This window comes from Oncorhynchus mykiss, chromosome 6 (genome assembly GCF_013265735.2).
Source record: "Oncorhynchus mykiss isolate Arlee chromosome 6, USDA_OmykA_1.1, whole genome shotgun sequence".
NCBI classification, from domain to species: domain Eukaryota; kingdom Metazoa; phylum Chordata; class Actinopteri; order Salmoniformes; family Salmonidae; genus Oncorhynchus; species Oncorhynchus mykiss.
Genome location: NC_048570.1, coordinates 57,921,744 through 57,943,901, shown reverse-complemented (window position 1 = coordinate 57,943,901; position 22,158 = coordinate 57,921,744). Strand labels below are relative to the sequence as shown.

The following is a 22,158-nucleotide window of genomic DNA, read 5'->3' as shown; positions in this document are numbered from 1 at the left end:
ACACCTCCAATTGGCTGAAATGATGTAAATTAGCCTATCAGAAGCTTCTAAAGCCATGACATAATTTTCTGGAATTTTCCAAGCTGTTTAAAGACACAGTCAACTTAGTGTATGTAAACTTCTGACCCACTGTAATTGTGATGCAGTGAAATAATCTTTCTGTAAACAATTGTTGTAAAAATTACTTGTGTCATGCACAAAGTAAATGTCCTAACTGACTTGCCAAAACTATAGTTTGTTAACAAAAAATGTGTGGAGTGGTTGAAAAACGAGTTTTAATGACTCCAACATAAGTGTATGTAAACTTCCGACTTCGACTGCATCTACAAAAATGTAGACAAAGTGCATACAGAGCCCCATATTTGTTTTTCAAAATACATGGATCAAGTATTTTCATTAAATAATATGGCTAAAAGTAAAGTTTTAAAAAATTATAACAAAATAAATACTACAATTGATTTCAATCCGGTTCTTCTTGGGCCTGTATGTTTGGAGTGGTGTATAATGTCATGTGCCAAAAACTAATTGAGATTGGAGACACCTTGTAGATGTAGAAGCTTCTTAGTATAGATTGCACCATCAGTTGCTCATCTCTTATTGAAACTGGGGCTTTGGATTGAGACCTGGGAAAGTTTCCCAAAGGCATCCATAGTGTCTATGTCCAGGCCTGACTGAGGGCCTTGCTCGGGGTGGCTTGACAACCCAAAATCTGTTGTTATATCCAGGGGCAGGGTGCTCACCCTTGGTAGAAACTGGGACAGTGCAGGAATGCCTCTGTCTCGCCCCTGGAGCCTCTGCCTGCTGCCACCCAGGCTCACCAGGGTCCCATGCTTGTCAGAGACATAAATATTGTAGCCATCTGGGAGGATGTTTTCCTTGAAGGAGCAGTCATCTTTCATATAGGTTTTCTTTGGGAAAAGGAGGGAGAAAATAAGGTTTAGTGAATATGGAGTGACACACATAGGCTATTTGTCAGATCCTCTTCATCAAAGTGTGTCATCCTGACTGACTCCTGCCAGGAGTTCTTCGAGAGCTATTTGCATAGGGTACACAGAGTCACTAGAGGCCAAGGCTGTTATTCCTGTTCCTTTCCAATGAGGTTTTAACTATACCCTAACAGTGGACAAAGGTTGCTGCAGTGACATATAACCTATATTAAACCTATATATTTCTCAGTATTAGACAAATGTATTTTAAATCTGGTATGGAAATGTAATCTAACATTATATGCATCTCCAAACTATGAATTGCTGTTATTCACAAATCGGAGCTGCATCTGAAATTGTTCAATCAATGTGAACGTGAAATAAAGGTTACAATCAAAAGTCAAATGTGATTTACCGATGCGTACAGTCTTCCATTCCCTTCCATGCAGAGATACTGCGAGGCTGCTACTCCTTTGATTGCGACACAGCCCGTGTCTACAGGTCGGATTTCCACCAAACCTGTATCAACACAACAGGTCATTCAGTTGACTTTAAATGAAAAAGTATTAAATATTTCCAAATAATAATAAAACAGTAACAGAAATACATAAAGTCATACCAATAGACAACCACAACACGTGATAAGACAAAACATAAAACACGGGTTTATATTGTGCCCAATCTGAATAATATCTCAAATTTGGGATGAAATGGGAAAAGTTCAGTATTTGGACATGAGCTGACTGACTCCTCTCCTTATTTTGGATGTTATGAAGGAGATGGCTGAGAACCAGGTGGATATTGTGGTGGCTTTAGCTCAGTTGATTCTAGCGGTGGATCCCTCCAGGAGATAACAAGTTGTAGATCCACAGAGTGTTCAAGTGAGCCTCCTGATCAAACCATGCTTTCAAAATTGCCTTTTTATTTGCTGCAGTAAGCGCAGTTAATAGTGGATATTACTCTTTGGAGTTTAGACAGGTTTACACTATTTCTAAATTCATTTTTATTGACTATTAGGCATATCTCTGATGTATTTAAATATTATGAACAACCTAATAGAGTTACCATTTTAAAATCCACAAATTTCAAATTCATACTCACACGTTTTCAAATTATTTTCTCAAAGGATGCCAATACAATCCTCAACCAAAAGCTCACCACCTCTTTCATCAAAACAACCTATCCAGAATATGAGTTCTGGTTATGCAGTCTCCAATAAATATTGTGAATGACCTTGCCAGTGATATTCAAAGATGGCAAAGTTAATAGGGTCTCTATGTCTCAACAAAATGCTACTTTTTCACCGCTGCTCTATTCATAGTGGTAGCCTACTTACTGTAAGAGCTCTGCTCGGGAGATCCGTGCACCTTGCCATTATCGTTGATTAGCAAATGCAATCCGTGTTTGGCCGCATACAGATGTCTGAGCCGGACCGTCTGTCCCCATCCGTTGGCTAAATGAGGCCCCGAGTCTGGCAGTGGTAGACAAACAACTCCAACAGCAAAAAACACGCTGACCATGCATACTGCAGTCACTGCAAGTGTCATTTTGCTCTTGACTATATCAAATTCTCTTTTTTTATGCTTTTCTCTGTCTGTTATCCCAGACCGTCTCCCTTCTTTGTATCTGTCGTTATTTTCTAGTAAGACAATGTCCCAGCCTTTTTAAATGTGCTGCTTATCAGTACGATCGATAACCCTTTTCCCAAAGCCAATTCTGGGAACAACACAACACACTCTCTCGACATCCAACAAAATCATAGGTGACTGGTGGCCCACGCCACGACCAAAGATTTATAAGAGCAGTTCGCCCTTTAGTTATCAAAGTCAAAACATTGATGATCATATAGTATTATAATTAATTGATTATAATGATATGTTTTGTTTAAATATGCAGATTTGATTTATAGCCCTGTGTAATTCATAAGGTCTTGAGAAGTTAAAGTGAATTACAGGATTAAAGTATAGCCATCCACTCGTCGTTATAATATAACAACAACCTTTTTAAATTAGGCTATACTAATTAAATCCGGTTTGCCATTGCTCAATCACGGGGAGCGTTCCATTATTTCACGAAATACCAAGGGTACAAATTATGTGTAATTCAAACCAGCTCTGGCACAGGAACATATCTGTCTTTGTTGGACTTGGTCAACTAGCACAAATAACAGATTTACCCCTCTGTTATCTGATTTTGACCGAGGGTTTCCGATGTTTAGTGTGCACTCGTGGTCAATTGACGAACTCCTCGGTGGACTGTGAAATGGAGGCTACATAGAAGTTAAACAGTAATTTAGAGCAAATATCCCCATTCATGAAAATGCAGCCGAGGACCGACATTTCAAAGCGCAGTACGCCAGATCAGGTAGTATTAAACTGTGTGGACGGTCGAGACAACATCTCTCGGTGAGTACCTTATTCCAGTAGGCCAACATTTGTCAAAATTCATGTTTTGAATTCCTTATGAAACTGAAGTCTTTAACTTTATTCATAACATTATGATTTGACCGACTAAACGGGAGACTACTTGAAGATTACTGGCTAACCACTACAGACCGTGCTCTGCCTAAAATAAATAGCCTAATTCTGTAAACCAGATTTTTTTTCACTCAGTGGTCCATGTCATTATACTCACTAGGTGGCGCACAATACCACATTATCAATTTTAAATTCAAAACCGTCTTCATGAGCTTCATGGAGTCTTACCTTGACACATGCAATTGGTTGAAGTTCGCGCTAATGACGTCTTCAAAGTTTACAAGTATATTGGAAAGGAAAGGCCTGCTTTTGCGCACTTTTACGCCTTGAATTGGTGCACTGCGCATTTGCCTTCCTTATTTGCACGGAGGCCAGCTGTCTTCTCGTCTGTTCAGGGTGATAGAGGTTGATGGTGAGTAGGGGAACCTAGGCTGGTTAACGAGATGAGATGGTAGCCTTAACCCTTTTATAGCTACATTTAATTGTAGGCATACCGAAAAGGAAAAGTCATATTGCCATGCTGATGTTGTCTTTTACTTTTGATCAGTATGCCTTGTCAGTCAGTATCATGCCCATAGTCTCACACAGGCTCCTGCCCTCTGATGATCGAATGGCGACAAAAATGTTGTGTTTATACTTGTTGGTAGACTTCGCGAATTGTTTGCTCCAGACCTCTTAGTAAGAGTCAGTTCGCGTGCCTCGACCAATGGCCCCATCAACAGTGAATTGAAGGCCTGCACTGCAATCCTGTGCTGTTACCTGATGGTGGCATTTGAGAGAACGCCTTCATGCTTTGGATGAATGAGTAATGTTCATTGCACTGCTTGAGTCACAGTTTAAACTAGGCTCTCTTGCCAGGCCGAACTGTCTGGTGAAAGACTTTAGAAACATGATGTCATGCTGAAATGAGTCCATGGCTTCTGTGTGACGCTCAGTGCAGAGGATGTGACATTCATAGGCCTACTGATCTACAGCACTATTGACCTATGTGGTCATCCTGATGTCCCATCGAATAAGAGTTGATTGCTCTGCTAATGCACTCACTAGCAGGCAACTTCCATCCGTTATTATACATATATTGTAGTTTTATTGTAACATAGGATAACAGCGTAACGTGGCTTTGATCCTGTTGCCCAAGATTTACTGAGGCCACTCCACTTGGGGCTCATTCAAAAATACTGTCTTACAATATAAATATTCTGAGAGAAAAGAGTAGAGCATATAAAGGATACCATCGTCACTCCATAAACTGCAGAAGGATTTTGTGCATAGGATGCACTGCTATTGTAGTGCATTGGGAAACCGGCAAAACAAGTTGACACACACAGAGTGATGTCATTGGCTGCATAATACGCATGTGTTACTTAGAGTCATGTTCTAGTTCCCCAGTAAGTAGGCTTAACCATCTTCTAAATCTCCAAGGAAATTTGTTTGTTGCATGAAATAAGGGAAATGGCTCATGGCCTCCACTGTTTCTGCTGAAATGGTGACCATCGGCCCCATGATTACAGGTCTATGTCATTTCCTAAATGCCCCAAGACAGAAAGCATTACACAGCATGGAAGTGAAAGGGGGGTGGAGTCTTTTCAGCACCTTTTGAAGTACTTTGTCTTTATAGGCAAACATCTGGAGGATCTCAAACATACACCCCCCTCTCCCTCTCAGACATATTTTAAGCACACACTTTAAGATTCTGGTAGGGATGTATGCATTTGTACCTAGTTGGTGTTTTGCATTCTGATCCAAAGCCTGTTTGGTTGTTTTTCTCTGTAATGTTTTGAGTTTTATCTTCAGGTGGAATACTGTGGGACTGTTAATCCTAGCCGACCTGAGGATCAACAGTAAATACATCTGATTCCTATCAGGTTCGAAACGCACACCACCCATAATGTTTGCACCGCATTGACGAGCGCGGGATGCGGCTCGAAAACGTGCCTCAATCCTATTATCCGAAATGACAAATCAAGAAGATTGAAATACTGCTCGTTTTCAATGAGTCAGCATTTTTCGTCCTTACGCTAGTAAATGCTAAAGCTACCCTAGCATGAGGACGCAAATGGCAGTTTAATTGTTTGTTAAACCAAGCAGTATTTTAATCTTCTCGATTTGTCATTTTGGATAATGGGATAATTAAGAGTACAATGACATCTTCCATCCCTGGATTGAGGTACGTTTTTGAGCCATATCCCGCGCTCGTCACCACATTGCAAACGTTATGGGTGGAATGCATTTCGACTTGAAGAAAGGTACTTCAACGTCAAGTCAAGTTTTGGCTAATTCAATCCATAGATTTAGCCATTTAGAACAAAAATATTCACATTTCCATGACTCGGCGTCGCAGTACATTCAAGTGAGACACTATCAAGGTTTTACTGTGTTACACTGAAACATTATGTGATGTAATAATACGCCTCTGAAATGGGCAGCAGCGTGACACACCCTGGCTCTGATGCTCTCCTATGTGCCAAGTTCTGCCAACCACACTCGGTCTGCCAAAGATGCCGCCTATTATTGTGGCTGAATAAAGCTAAACCAAGGGTTACGCCGAGGAGCCAGTCACCTGATAGTACACCAGGTGTTTGTTAACACAAACGGTTGTTTGCATGTGGTTTTAGGCCAGGTGTGGCTATTTGAATTTCCTTGCGTCTGGCTGATGTGCTTCAGCGCCTCACTGTTTTATTTAGCCAATTAACAGTGTCATAGTGCCATAGATCAAAAAAACTCCACTCATTGATGTCTTGAGAGAAGTTAGTTAATCTGAAGCATCTATATTGTGGTTGATTAGCAGGGAATAATGCAACCGTAGAAAAATGTCCATTAATATCCTCTCTGCTGCTGCGCTTATGAGGGATAGATAGCCCCACACAATCTCATTTTGTTTTGACAGTAGAGAACAATTGAGCCCCGTCCCGCTTCATCCATCTCCTCTCATTGCCCCCTTTTCCCCTCAGAGATGATCCAGTCTCACTGGCGTTAAAGACTCAGGCTTCGCTTGTGTTTGCCGGCTGGATAAAGCAGCAAAACCCTATAAGCTGGGGCTTAGGAGGTGCGATACCCATGGAATTCAGGGACTCTGCGAGGGGGCCTAGATAACTAAGTGCTCAAGGTGCCCCTGCCAGTCAGCAACACGCCTGGCCCCATCCCACTGCAGCGTGATGTTTTAATCATTCTTTACAACTGGCATCTACGCGGATGGCTTTAGACACTTGATGATCTTGCCGTTAAATAGACTGATTTGTGTGTATGTTGGGGGGTGCGTGTATGCAGTTGTCAGTCTTAAATAGCTTTTGGCAGGGAAAAACAGAGTTTGTGGAGATTGTTTGTGCCATTCACAATTCCGCAATATCACTTATTTAGCGTTTTTTCTTTTGTTGCTAATTACATTTAGTTTGACTTGTTTATTTCACAAAGACTTTGATACTCTACCTCACGTCACATGCCTTGTGTCAGTCCCCCAGTGCCGAACCCCTAGTATTCACTGAACTCTGTTAGGGCAGAGGGACAAAGTCACATTGGAAATGTAGAATGGCTACCTTCAACCTTACCTCGTTGGAATCCTCCAACACTCCGCTGCCTATTTACATAGCGCCATTGGGCAACCATTCAATTACCCATCTCTGTTAGTGAACAAATCGTTGCAAGTTTCCCTGGCTGTCTCTGTGAAGTCCTTTTGTGTTTTACAGAACTTGAAAGGCACATCTGAAATAGAAAGACGTGTTGGCCCGTGGGTTGATGGATGTTTATTTGGTTGACAGACAATCGAGTCAGGGCAGATGGATGGCGTGTAGCCACTATTTTTAGGGATTGTTTACAATCCTTAAACATTGCAGCCTCCGTTTACTGGAGCAGAAAGCTGTCATTCTTTCAGGCAAAGACGAGGCTCCATTTAGCTCGCGCTCCCCAGTGGACAGAAATACATGTGTATTGAGTGGCCACACCTGTCTCACTCTTCCAAGGCCATTTTTCTTTGAGGCATTTATCAAAATGGACAGTTCAACAAAGAAATAACTTGGAATTGACGTAACTTTCTTTCCTCTCCTCAGTTTGACAGATATATTTCTGGTTTCGCCATTGAATAGTGTGTATTGTAGTGCGGTAGATAAAATAGAATTTGATGTGAAACTCTGTGCGTTAGAGAGCCATTGGAATCCTGAACTCCTATGTTTATAGTCTGTGAAGACATGTTCCAACAAGGGTTCAGACAAGAAAGAGTCATTTTACAACATTGGGAGTTTTATTAACTTCAAATTTAAGTTAGGCATTAGTCATGTGCACAGCACATACGTCAAAATAATTTAACAAGACCTGTATAAAACTACAGATAATAGAGATGATGAGTAACAAGACCACAGGACTCAAAGCACTTGTTACTTGAGACCCAAGAGCCCTCCAATGGGTGCAGAAACCGCACCGCAGTGGAAGAAATGAGCGCCCAGAGGAGACAATAGATGATGACCATTTAACACTGACAACATGCTCGTTATTCTGCACTTGAAGTTCTTGTCTCTGTGCCGTCTCATCAGATAGATTCAGGGATAGATTTAAATGTCTGAACAATTGTTCAAACTCTCTTGTCTACATGGTGCACTTCTCCGATCATTGTGTTGTGTTGCTTGTGCACTTGTGTTGTGTTGCTTGTGCACTTGCTGTGTAAGCAAATGAGGTGACTCTCCTGGGGTTGGAACAGGGTCGATGGGAGAGGTCACAGAATATTTGCCAGTGGCTTCTCAGTCTTTTTGTAAACATTATGGTGAGCCATGCAAAACAGTCTGTTGGGGAACGTTTGGCACAGCTGTGGCAAAGGAAAATAGTTATGGGATTGGCAGTGCAGCCTGATGTCTCGGGTGACTAAATAATATTACCAACAGGTGTTTTGAGCGTCCAGGTCATATGTGACAATATTAAGTTTGGTACAGCATTGGATAGCTCTCTGACCAGTCGGTCTCAGGAGCTGGAGGGTAGACAAGAGCATCGTAGTCTTGACTCATTTTGGCTGCCGTGTGCTCGTGTCTTTTTTTTTGAAGGGCAAGACGGGATCTAGGTTAGGATTGTTTTACGGGAGACCTAGACTTCCACAGCAGGTGTTTAGAAATGGACACCGAGAGTTCACCAACAACACCCTGAGATATTTGCTGGAGCCTCAGCCATTCTATTTTTTACTACTACCCAGTGAGATGCATTTAGAAAAGCTATTTGCTGTGTCAAAAGTTACGCCTCGTTAGATTTCTCAGGATTTGGACGCTATTGTTACTTTTGTTATATTGAATATAAAACACTGGGCCTTCGCTTCCAGTTTGAGTTGTCTGAAATCAGTACTGCACCTTGTAAACTGCCATGGTATGTGGAATGTTGAACCTGAGATGGAACCCTCTCAGAAGAGAATGAACACCATCGTACAATCTAGAACTATTCTAATAGTCCCAGTCGGTATTAGATAGAACGCTGCAGCCCGGCCCGCTTGTGGGGAAAACATCCGCAACATAGGTTGCTCTGTTGGCTCAGAGTAAAAACGTTACCTTTTTCAAATGCAACTTTCTTGTTGTCTGCTTGTTTTAGTCAATTACAAAATAACATTTGCGAAAAGTACAACATGCCTAAAGATAACTTTTCAACATTGCCAGCTTCCTAGTGTTCTCACTACTTATAGAACAACAAAAAAACGTAACATTGTAGGTCTTCCCTTATGCCCCTTTTCATGACCGTGCTAGCAGCCACGTTAGTGGTAGCTAGCTAACATTAGCCAAAACCAACAACACAAACAAATGGCTTATACAGCTACAAGTAATGAGTGGAGTTACAAATGGACTATACTAAGCAAGTTAAATGTCTTAGCTGTGATGAAATGTTTTCCACACACATAGCTAGGTGTAGCCTACTTGGACACCGGGTCCCCAGATTTCCCGCTCTCTCCCACGCCGACTAGCCTGAAGCCCCAGCACAGGGCTCTTCTCGCAGGCTCTATTTCCCTACGTGGGAGCATTGCAAACCGTAGGTCAGGATTTTTTGACCTGGTTACGTTGAACACAGCAGCTTTTCGACATTGTAAAAAAACGATGAAGAAAGTTGCCTCTTTTACAATGGAGGTCAATAGGAAAGAATGTTGTTTTTTCCCCAATTTGTGGTGGAGGGAATTCCTTATTATTAAGCGAATACCGACTGGGACTACAGACAGAGAGAGAGAGACACCCTCTGGCATGGGCCATCTCCTGGTCAATCCCCTTCGTCTGTGAATGAATGATCCCAAAGGAGGAATAACAGACTTTTTGAAGCAGCATCGCTCTGCTCCGCCAGTTACCAGGGGTTATATTTACAAAATATATAGAGAAAAATATAGGGTTACCGGTTAAGCATATAGTGCAGTCTAACAGCTGTCTGTAAATATTCCCACCATGATCATCCTTTCTAAAAGTAAATCACAGGGTAAAGATAGCTCAAACGTGACAAGGCGCAACTGGGACAAAATGGCTGCCTGAACTTCTGCCTATGGCATGGTGCTCCGAGAAGATTAGGGCTAATCTCAAACTGGTTCAACAGAGTTACTACAGGACAAACTTTAGAGAAGTTTTGAGGGGATTTGTTGATTATGTGAGGTAGAGGATAGATAACAAGGACAGTGGGGCAATGGGAAGAAATGGGAGGCAATGCATGCCCCCCCCCCAAAAAAAAAAAAAAAAAAAAAAAGTATACCTTTTCGGTGTACACACTTGGGGAAAACAACCTGTGACAATCATTACATTATCTTCTTTTTTTGCACTCAGGGAGGAGCTCTGATGCGGAACTTGTGATGATTTCAATTAATCATTTTGGGATCCATATATCCTCTATACAGCTGAGGACTTTGATTTTTTTTTACTTCCCCTCGTAAAAGCTGTATGTTATAGAGCCATGGCTATGGTTTCTGCCTTGTGTGTCAGCACACTGACCTTGCCTATAAACTCTCAAATTCTCTGCTTATACAATGTCAAGAAGATGCCTCTCTCTATCCAGAGTCTTATAGATCTGACAAAGATTGACTGCAGAAAAGTTCAAAGTTCAACCCCCTGGCAGAGCTAAAAACAGATTTGAGAGGATAGGACTTCAACGCGGCTCATTCTGTAACCAGTAGTAAGCTGATACTGTTTCAATTAGACTCCAATGCCTACAAAGAGTCCTGCCATTGGACAATTGCTTCTGCTTCTAAAACCAATCATTTGATATTTCCCTTGTTTGAACATCGGTCTAAGACTTAGAAGTTAATTCCATAGAAGAAAAATAAGTCATACAAAAGTATCCTTTGCTCTGTCGCTGTAGAATATTTTGTCTATAAACAGTGCAAAGAAAACCATAATTCAACAAAGGAATCTCACTTACCCAAACACTTAATAGCAGCAGACTTCGGATAAATTAAAAAACATAAATAAATGTGTTGATTTCTGAAATTCCCCCTGATGTGAGGACCTGTTTCCTGCCCAAATACAAAATTGTTTTACATAATAAATAAACTGATATACAAACTTATACATAACATTTTAAACAGGATGATACACTTAGTCTTGCATAAAACTCCAGTTAAAAGTGCATCATTTTGAGTCCCCCTCACCCCACCTTTGAGGTTAAGTCTATTTCTGAGTGACTCAGATTCTTGGCAAGAAATGCGTCACCGTCATGGCTGGTGACACTCGGTTTCCCCTTTTTGTTTTACCAGTCTTGCTTAGTCCAATGTACATCGTTGGGTATGCCACCGATTCGTAAGCGTTGTAATTATTTGCCAGGAGAGTTTCTTTGAATTTGCACTCGTTGTTGTAATGAACCTAAAACAGAGAAGATTAGAATGATGTTTAATTACAGGCTACAGGTGTAGTATGAGCAGTATAATTGCATAGACAAGACGTTACCTACTTTGTGGAAATTGAAACTTGACAAAATATTGTATAATGTTAACAGTTATATGCCATATATCCTTTAATGAATGACATGGGGGTAGGTTAGTCTATTTGACTGCTTGGTTTTTGCATTTGTTGATGCTTTTGTTAGGTAGGGATAACTGGGGCAGGTGATTAAAACCGATTACGTAAGAGCCACAATCCAACTATTTAACTATCCCATCAAGAACATTCATGAATGTGCTGTGTGGTGGGGTCTATAGGCAGTGTGTGTGGGTGGTCTTTTTGGCCAGTTTATCTTTACTCTGAGAAAGACAGTAGGTGCATGTGGTGGCTGGCAATGCTAAGAATGGAATGCGCAGTCTGAATGATCTACTGCGCTACCGTTCCTGGGTTTATCCGGCCCACAATGAAAACACGGCCAGGCACTGGAAACATGCCATAACCCAGCCCAACAATGTGACGCGGAAAGGAGCTGTCGGGGGTGCTGCGGTGTATGTAGCAGAGGAAGTGGTTGCTACAGCTCAAATGGTGACATGTCATCGAGTAGGCTACCGATAATAACATCTCCCGGCAGAAATCAACCGTAAATCATCTCGTACACTCACAGATCCGTACAGCTTCCCTTTGCTGTTCATGGCCACGAATAGACTGCTTTGGACGCCAAAGATTGTCACAACTCCTCTCTCTACTGGAGATATCTCAAGGAGACCTGGAAAGAAGAAAACAAATAGTCTTGTATGTGGTTCACAAGCAACTAACTTCATATCACGTCGTCAGTTGATTTCGCTCATTTCTGGAGACAGAAACAAACTTTTTTTTATATTTAAAAATGTTAAATGTGCAAGCATGCATCCTCCAAGAAAGAGGCTTGTAGTCACTGGCAGTTTAGAAGCTTTTGTTAAGGCCTAAAGTGCAAATGATTATAAAACACCAAATATCAGTTGGTATTGTGTAATATATAATGAAATTAGCCATTGTGAATGTTAAATATTCAATGCAATTCAACAATAAAGTACTGTTTTGCTATGTTTTTACTGCAGCATACTGTAAAATATTGTGCGTTGTGGGGGAAATATTGTGGGAGGAGAAAGAATCGCTGGCTCATTAACATATTTTAAGGCGTGCCTTGTAGTGGCTATATTTGTTGCATCTGATAGCGAGAGTCCTGTACCAATTTAAGTGATATGTGGTAGTAGTTCCCTGACAATTTCAATGTATATAGTGAACAGATCAGAGTGGTAGCGGGTTTTATAAACCTTTTTAATGGTTGAATATTTACCCAGGTCCGTTTGACCTGATTTGCCCTGTAATCGGCCAGTTTGGAAGACTTTGTTTCAGCCTCTAGAAGTGCAAGTGATAGAAAGCACCATTAGTATGCGGTAATATGCAAATGCATATAGCCAACTTGCTTGCTCTAATCCCTTGTAATTACAGTAAAATACTGTAGAAATCATTTTCTTACAGTTTAATGGTCACTTTTAATGTCTGTGCACTGTATTTCATTGCTCTGCAATCAAGTTACCATGAATATCTCAGTATTGTATTGACAAGATATCTTGTTGTAATTACAATTATATTGAAGATCAATGTATCCTCAACTACAACAACATTTTCAGTAATGGTTACAGACATGTTTACGTGCTATGACTTTTTACATGCTATAAACCTTGGTTGAATGCACGGACTATAAGTTGTTAAGGACAAGAGCACCGTTGAATGAACTAAATGAAAACTTGCTAAGAACACTGGGTAATATGTCGCTGCAGGGGTATTTCCAGTAATATACAGTAACACTTTTGGTACCATAAAATGGATAACAGTAGCTGTACTGTAAAATTATTTAGTAACCTACTGGCCAATTGCTGACAGTAAGTTACTGTACATTTTACAGGAAATGTTTGCCAGTGCATTAACACACATTGACACATCATTTGTTACAGATCAGGTCAATCAAGCACGCCTATGGACCTCTGATGCTGTTCTTGTGCCTTTTTGTTAAAAGTGTGCAAACGGAAGCATCATATGTCACTTTTGAGTCCAGAATGATGTCTGACTCCCTTTTTGAATGTGTTTTTATGGCGACTAGAACTGTTCAAACAGAATCTATGTAATGTATCTCGCTTGAATTGTATGTCATGTCTCAAAATAGGCCAAGGGAACACAAAACAACCTTTACATTCACAGGCAGACCTTTTCGATATAGGCGATCGGGGCGTATTTGTCACATTACGTCGTTGAGAAGATATAGGATCATATTTTCAATGACAACTGTTAGACAATTAAATGTTTGTTATTTGTGTCTGCAAGTGTAATCGAATATGACTTTGTCTCGAGCGGACATTAATTTGACACGCAAGGCCAAGGGGTTAATTTACCGTAACATATGGGTTTATCTCCGTCCTAACTTTAGGACGTATTGGATCTTGGCTTGGTTCCTAGAAATCTCTGATTTCAGACACTGGTTTCAGAGTGGAAAGTACCCACACGTCATTTTTAGCCTCCAGATGTTCCAACGCATGCCCACCTTATTTGCTCCTTTGACACAAGACACTTAGGCCTATTTATTTAATAGGAGCATCGCTTTTTAGATTGCTAGCATAGCACTGCATGTCACCGATGCCACACAGACAACATATTTCATCAGCAGTGAAATAAGAATCACATTCTAATCCTGCAATCAAGTCCTATCTATTCCACTTTCAAATTAAACACATTGGTGAGGCATTTCAAACCGTGCCAAGAGACCCCTGCCCCGACACTGACACTATCACATAATATGCCATATATTCATCGCGATAATATGTTTATGAAGACACAATCTAGCAGTCACTTCAAATAAGTATAGGCTAATTGGAATAAACAAGTGCCACATAAAAACGTGTTTTTATAAATAATGTTTGGGGGCGTAAGTCACTAATATTTTTTTTTATAATTGATTGCATGAAATATGTTATGAAATATTGGATTTCATTTTATGAATAGCCTAGGCCTATTCTAATACCAATGGTTCGCACGGGAACGGGCTATAAGTGCATGGAATGACCAGGCAGGCCAGAGATCAGGTTGGGAATGACAGCACAAGAGGCATATGCAACTAATGCGAGGAGGCAGTCTAATGCGTGAAAAGTCGAAATAATCACGTTGAACTTACTGTAACGGTTTTCACTGTGCACTCCTGTTATTCTCCCATCGGGTGAAACTTGAATATGAAACCCAATTCCTACATTGCAATAAAGGCGTCGTAGCCGTTTAATGCCCATAAGATAGTCGCTGTCCCGGTTTATCTCTCTTTTCTCCCCGGGGATCCGAGCCAAGGACCGCGAGTAGAGTGTCTCCCAGTGTCGTTCCACTGTGCCATTCAGCCTGCCAGGGAAGGGGGCACAACGCACCAAACTAGTCATCAGTCCCAAGACCAATATTGGTAAGAGGGCCGATTGAAAAGCCATCCTTGCCAACACTGCAGTAGCCTACAGTGTTTGAGGGAGTTTAAGTGACTAAAAATATCACCCCAGTGCCGGTCTTTACGTTGAACTCCGAATAAGAAAAAAGGAACGAATGAAAAAAAGCTACAAAAGACGCTCATTCCAAGACAAAGATGAGTTCCCGTTGGTGCGACATCTATTATTGCTTGGTATGACTGTCCCTCTCGGAGGTAACGTGTGTAGATTCGAGTCGAACTTGTCCAAGTATAAGTTGAAGTGTTGGCCGTCTAGGCAAGCGCGGCTCAGCCATGCCGCTTTTCCCTCGTCTACGATATTTATATCTGCTGCGAAATTACATCACGCACTACCTACTGCATCACGGGACAGTATTCTAAGCGACTTTAAACAGATGGAGCCCTCATAATGTACATGCTGTGCCAAGGGAGGGGGGCGTTTTAACAAATGTCAAAACTAGACTTGCCCAGATAACAAAACGACATTTGCCAGTGTTCACTCATATTGAAAAGAGCAAGACTGCGGGAAGTTGTCTATACAAATAATGCCCTTATCTAATAGTGAAAATTAGAATAAAGACGTTGTAATAGGGTTTCATTGTGTAAAGCTTCTTTCATTATCGGACTGAAATGAAATAATTTATGTATGGGAGGATGTAAAATAGGAAATAGCCAAGTTTACTGACTGCGGTGTCAGACAGGAGACAGTTCTATAAATGAACAATAACAGGAAAAAACAAAAGTTGAATTCATCGAATTGAAAACACTAATTTAAGACTGGCAGAAAAAAATACCCCGGTTCTTAAAGAGAACAATGGTGAGACTAAATAGAATATGAAAAGCATGATAAGTAGATGCTCCGACTGATAATCTGCACAGTGAAAATAGTGGCACAGAAAAGCCATTCACGACTTATTCCGTTAGAGAGCCTGCCTTGTGGAGGATATCGCGACAATGTGAGTCATTAGGCTATTGCTGGCTCTAGCTTTGTCATAGTTACAATAACATCAATAAAGTGTAGACTATAACATCGCTGATAATGATAAACAATTATTATTCAATCTACGAACACATTTGAGAATGTGGACAATGCAGAATGTTTGCTCACGTTTCATGTGGTCCATAAGCTTAGTGAATAATATTGGGGGGAAAAAAAGGTTTGTGTTACATGGCCAATATCAGTGTCCCCAAAGCAATTGTTCTTGTTTTCAGTTACTGCGTTCGTCTGTGTCCAAATAATGCCCAAATTCCATCCCGCACCAAACTAGTCATCAGTCCCAAGACCAATATTGGTAAGAGGGCCGATTGAAAAGCCATCCTTGCCAACACTGCAGTGCAGCCTACAGTGTTTGAGGGAGTTTAAGGGACTAAAAATATCACCCCAGTGCCGGTCTTTACGTTGAACTCCGAATAAGAAAAAAGAGAGAGAGACAGTCTGCATGAACTGTCTACTATAAGCCGCCCATTTTGCTTCTACAATACATAAGTTACTTACATCTCTACACGTTGGTGAAATGGATTGGGGGAAACAATATTTTCATTAGTCTAGTCAAAACTGTTAAGTAAAATATGTTTAATCTTGAGTGCACTCTGGTGCCTTTTTTTTTCTTCTTCTGCCTTTTCGTGTATCTCTAATACACTGAGATCGCTATGCGTAGAGAAAGAAACAAACTATTCCTTGGAAATCGTTGGTGGGTTTACCGGCGCTCTTGTGGACCCTGAACCCCCCCCAGTCACAAGCTGATGATTCTCATGAAAACTTTTTCTCATGTTCACGGTTGGGTAATTCTCAATGTATAGGTTAATAACATTCCCCCCCCCCCCCCACTCTATGCTGCAAATTGGAACTTTAAATGCAGTCAGATCTTGGAGCCGTACCCCGAGTTGTTCAACCTTTAGCTTGGCGGCCCCTCTCTCCTGGGTTCGCTAGTTCACTATGCGTCTTCTGTGTCATCAGCAGGCAGCGTGTCTTTTTCAGTCGGTTCATTTGATCTTTTTCTGTGTCTCACACGTGGGCTGTTTGTTCTCTGCCTTATGGATCGTCAAAAAGATCGGGAGTGACATTTGTTGTTGCGTTGGCAGCGATCAACGTTGGTCTATTTGTACACGTTTGAGCATCGATTCTGGAGGTTTTCCCCCCATGTCAACTGAGCTTCAGGCCTATACTTTCCCCTGGTTTCGTTTTGGATCAATTCCTTATAAGTGAGGGGAAATAAACTATTGTATAAATGAAGCAGACGTCAAAAAGCTTGGACAAAAATCGGACAACCCAAACAAATGTTTTAAGAATTGATTTAATAACTTGCAGACTTTTTCAAGCAAATATAACGGACTTAGACAGTTTCTAACGGTCTTCTGCAGATGCAAGTTATTTGCCATACTTCAATAAGTGACGTTTTTCCTTTCATGTATTGCTGTGGTGCTGCTCTCCATGGTACTGTAATGTGTATCCGCATTTTTAAGTAGGCTACACATCGCGCTGCATTGGGATTCGCTATCAATGGGTAACGTTTTGTACGACTTTTTTGTTTTGTTTTACTGTCTTCGTGTTAGTAGTTCGGTTGCTCAATATTTTTTTTCCACTGACATTTGACTGAATACATTCTCGACGTTTCTGTCTTGATTGCTTGAGGTTATTCCACATCTAAGCCTGTAATTTTTGAGCATGTCTTTAAACCTGTTAAAACAAGGACACCATTAATGTGTAAAGAGGATGTTTGAATCTGACAGCACTTTCGTCAATTGGCAGGTGGTTGTAGCCTGTTTTGGTCCAAATATATTGTTCTCTTCACACAATCTCTCATGGTCAGCAAGGCAATCGACAAGTGTCTATGATGTCTGCCTCTGCTTTCGCCCTACCTGACGATTGAGGGACACCGTACACTTAAACCATACACTTAAATTGCCCTCATGTCTTGCACGTGATAACCCACCCCTTGTCCACTTACAAAAGACAGCTGGCAGAGCGCTATAGTGTATTATGCAAGGGACTGTTTGTTCACCGATCCAGTCACTCAACTTTAAACCTTTTTGTTTAGGTTGTAATCGGGATTTATAAATTATAAATGTGCGAGCTTTAAATGACATTGACCCAACCGCATGCAACTGTGATCTATCTATACACTCAACTTGTAGGCTATGCGTTGATAGGCTGTGATAGTAACACCCGTAACTGCACATTTGTAAAACAACCCGATACAAACCGTAGAAGCTATACACTTGATACCCCTATTTGAAATCTATTTTGTGAAAAGGAACACGATGATAACATTTTAGCATGCTCTAGGTCTAGGATTTTGCATAGTGCACATGACCTAAAGTCATACTTGACTATGTATTTTATGAGTGAAATCATTCAAAGCTGTATTCGATTTGTTTCATATTTCTTCAGTGCTGAAACTGAGCATTTCCACAATTTTGTTCATTTGAATATCATCCACTTGATGATATTTCAAGTTTGATTTGGCCAGTGTCTATCTTTTTGCCTATAAAGGGAGAAATCATCCTGGTTTGATCTTCTATGATGCTTACTACTAGCAGTTACTGCTGATACCAAACTCGGCGACCTCCTATATCACGTGGGTTGCGTCAGCCAGGCTAACTGGCAGTAGGTGAACAAATCAGCCATTTCAGTGACTTATCATTTCTTTATCGTTTTCGTTCTGCTGGTGAAAGAACATTTTAAAGTGAATGTCACTAATTGTGTCAAATGTGTTTACCAAAAAAATGGTATAACAATTTTCCTATAGACTCAGGGGTGGATGTTTTCCAGGTAGGCTACGTCACTTTTTTATTTTACCGTCAATAGATCAATAGGCCTACTTCAAAGGCCTATCACTCTTGTGGGATATAAGTCGTGATTTTAACTTTTGCTCATTATTTCACGGCATCTTATAAATACTTGCTGATGCGCAACAAATACTATTTGAGACAGTCTCACACAATTTGGAAATTGTGTCTATATTTATATAAGCATCATTTAGTTCACGTCAATATGTCACTCCTCAGTCAAGTTATTTGACCACTTGGAAGATGCTCAACAAATAAAATATTTGAAAACCAAAACAGTGAAATGTCTCTTTGGCTGAGAGGTCATGGTAAGCAGTGCAGACGGCCTGCACAGGACAGTGATAAATTGCCTCCCACAGGTTATGTGAAGGTGGAATTCCTGGCCACACCAATTCGACAGGCATGAGGGCCTGTCTCCTGTTGGCGAGACAATGAATACCTGCTATTTTAATTTGGTATAGGACATCTTTCACTGATTTGTTAAGATGACATGTTCAAGCAACAATAATGGTAGCTTATTCAAATTATTCGATTTCATCTTTGCATCTTGATCACTCTTCGTTTTATCATTATTTTGACGATTGCGTGGTTATTATATTGAATTTGCTCAAATTATGACTTGCTCATAAGCTCATTATTGATTTGATATAGGTCACATTTCGTGTCGTATATGCGTATATAAGCGTTTGATGTTTCAAAGGAAAAGTATTTGCACTCCATATATTTGTTGAAAAATCCAAATTGATGTGCATTGCTTCATTTCTACAATCGTTGTTTAGCGGAAAAGTGTAAAACGTTGAATGTTAATGTTTCGCGTTATAAACGTTTGGGCTAAATAATAAATTGCAAAAAATATATATATTTTCTCATTTTCTGTAAAGCGTTTGTATTATTAGGAAACCACTAGCCTAACGTCCTACCCCTAGGGTGCAGTGTCTACAAGTTAACACAATAGATGCTTTCCATAGATGGGGGAAAAGGGAGTCTCTGCTTCCTTACCTGTGATGGCCTATGGTTTATCCCGCCGTCTGCCGTAGTTGTGGAATAAAAGGCCTTCAATCGCTGGATGTCATTACAGGTTTTACCGCGTCGACTGTGGGAGGGGAAGTTTGCTAGAGCGCTAATGAGCATCTCCCCTTGACATGGCGACACATTGTGTTGTGCGGGTCAACAGAAGTCGCCCGGTCGAGACGCAAACTCTTAACTACTGAGCTTTTGTTTACTTGCTTAATGCCACTGAACTAATAAGAGCGCCATGTGCCTGAATCGATGTTCTGCGGGAGCACGGAGGGGAACAGGAGAAAAACATGATCTGTGTGGGAATATGCGGAAGGGGCCAAGCTGCATGGTAGCCTCAATTTCTACAATTGAAATCAGTTTGAACTAAATCAGTTTGAACTCCTGATTTCTTTATGCTTCCTATTAGGTTGAATGAACATGTCCCATAAAGCCGATATCAACATTTAATTGGAGGGTATCAACAATTCATTTAAAAATGTTGTACTTTGTTTGTGGACCGACCGGGTGTAATTGTGGGTCTAAAATATAGGTCTGACGAATAACTGCAACTGGGTTATCATGGCAGACTAGGCTACAACCTTTACATGCAAATTAAATTAATCCTGTCTCTTTATTTTTCTCTTACAAAATGCCAGTGGGTCACACATTGATGGGTTAATTATACTGAACAAAAATATAAACGCAACATGTAAAGTGTTGGTCCCATGTTTCATGGTGCTGAAATAAAATATCCCAGAAATGTTCTACATGAACAAAAAGCTTGCTTTGCTCAAATGTTGTTCACAAATTTGTATACATCCCTGTTAGTGAGCATTTCTCCTTTGCCAAGATAATCCATCCACCTGACAGGTGTGGCTTATCAATAAGCTGATTTAACAGCACGATAACACAGGTGCACCTTGTGCAGGATACAATAACAGGCCACTCTAAAATGTGCAGTTTTGTCACACAACACAATGCCACAGAAGTCTCAAGTTTTGAGGGTGTGTGCAATTGACATGCTGACTGCAGAAATGTCCACCAGAGCTGTTGCCAGATAATATAATGTTAATTTCTCTACCATAAGCCGCCTTCAATGTAATTTTAGAGAATTTGGCAGTACGTCCAATCAGCCTCACAACCGCAGGCCACATATAACCACCCAGCCCAGGACTTCCACATCGGGCTTCTTCACCTGCGGGATCGTCTGAGACCAACCACCTGGACAGCTGATGAAACTGAGGAGTATTTCTGTCTGTAATTAAGACCTTGGGGAAAAACTCATTCTAATTGGCTGGGCCTGGCTCCCCAGTAGGTGGGCCTGGCTTCCAATTAGGTGGGCCTATGGTTGCTCCCCTGCTCAGTCGTGTGAAATCCATAGATTAGGGCCTAATAGATGTATTTCAATTGACTGATTTCCTTATCAACTGTAACTCAATGAAATTGTTTAAATAGTTGCGTTTATATTTTTGTTCAGTGTATATATAATTCTCGTCTAATGCTCTCATGGGAAATATATATTTTCGTCAGCCAGCGGATATTCGGCTACATCAGAATGTAGATCTTATTGTCCGGCTGATAAATGCATATCTTTGTAGGGTGACTGCTTAGCCTATGGAGATGAAGATAAGATTTGTCCCGTCAGATTAGACGAGATGCAGCTGAGTTGAAAATAAGACAGCGGGTGGGGAAAGGCGAAGGCTAATTCAAGTACTTCCACTTATCTGAAGTCCCACATTCCTGTTAAGTAATATAAGAGTTTGGCATTCATAACAAACTATAGCAACATGTTACACTTTCTATCACACGGTTTCTTTTTCAGGAGGGATTGCCTTGTTTATTGGATCTGAAGCTTTGGTCGACACAGCTTCCCAGGTTCCCCCAGAGACGTTCTATTGTCATGCTCAGGAAGCTTTCTGAACCTCAAGGTATAGGATAACACTTATTTTATATGCTCCTATAGATTGAGCAACGCACAGTCAGTGGTTGGTTGCTAGGTTCAGTTTTTCATCTAAACTTGAATTGAACAGTCAATGACCAGATTCAGCGCTTGCAATTTTTTTTAAACGCTCAATTTGAAAAAAAATATCTTACTGTATCCCTAACACTTCTTCTCTCATTAAAACAGGTGCAGTCACTCTGAATGAGTGAGAAGGGTACAGCACACAGAAGGGATTGGTTCCCCTGAGAGAGTTCCATTCTGCTGGAAGGCCATGAGACATTCTACTTCAGGACTGTGGGATCACACTATTTTGGAATGATGAAAGCAAGCTACAAAGTCCTGGTACTTGAAAATAAACAACCATTCAGCTTTTAAAATGTACATGTTGCCATCAGTAGCCTATATTATTTTGAAACTGTAAAAATCACCTTACATTGAGAAGTAACTCTGATGCTAAAATTAGACCTCCCTCTTAACCCCAGAATCCCTTTTAAACACAATGTTTACAGGTTAAACATTTCCATATGACATTAATCAAAATAATTAATAGTTTATTGTTTACATGTTACAGTGTTCACTATAGCCTCATGACTCAACATTCACCGTAAAATAATTGATTGGTGGTGAGAGAAATCATGACAATTACATATTTGTGTAAACATGGAGTGGAACAAAGCTGTATCCCCCATGCTCTGAACAGAACAGCAATCTATGAGTAACATGG

The 22,158-nt window shown here is 40.7% G+C and overlaps 2 protein-coding genes and 1 long non-coding RNA gene across 4 annotated transcripts; 1 reads left to right on the top strand and 2 right to left on the bottom strand.

Annotated features, from left to right (window-relative positions):
* Positions 1-217: 217 nt before the first annotated feature.
* On the bottom strand, positions 218-2,662 carry fgf19 (fibroblast growth factor 19). The gene is made up of 3 exons (XM_021607011.2): positions 2,263-2,662; positions 1,342-1,445; positions 218-908 (listed from the first exon to the last, which is right to left on the bottom strand). The coding sequence occupies exons 1-3, from the start codon at positions 2,471-2,473 to the stop codon at positions 588-590; spliced, it is 636 nt and encodes a 211-aa protein (XP_021462686.1). The 5' UTR covers positions 2,474-2,662; the 3' UTR covers positions 218-587.
* Positions 2,663-3,044: 382 nt separating this feature from the next.
* Positions 3,045-21,843, top strand: LOC110526227. 2 transcript variants are annotated; one of them, XR_002473905.2, is made up of 3 exons: positions 3,045-3,331; positions 21,315-21,420; positions 21,621-21,837. It is a non-coding gene; the product is annotated as an uncharacterized LOC110526227 (long non-coding RNA). The 2 variants fall into 2 exon arrangements; XR_005052172.1 differs by lacking the exon at positions 3,045-3,331 and adding an exon at positions 3,638-3,815 and having other exon boundaries at positions 21,621-21,843.
* Positions 7,636-15,124, bottom strand: LOC110526226 (fibroblast growth factor 4B). Its single transcript, XM_021607014.2, has 3 exons — positions 14,420-15,124; positions 11,874-11,977; positions 7,636-11,193 (listed from the first exon to the last, which is right to left on the bottom strand). The coding sequence occupies exons 1-3, from the start codon at positions 14,712-14,714 to the stop codon at positions 11,017-11,019; spliced, it is 576 nt and encodes a 191-aa protein (XP_021462689.2). The 5' UTR covers positions 14,715-15,124; the 3' UTR covers positions 7,636-11,016.
* Positions 21,844-22,158: the final 315 nt, after the last annotated feature.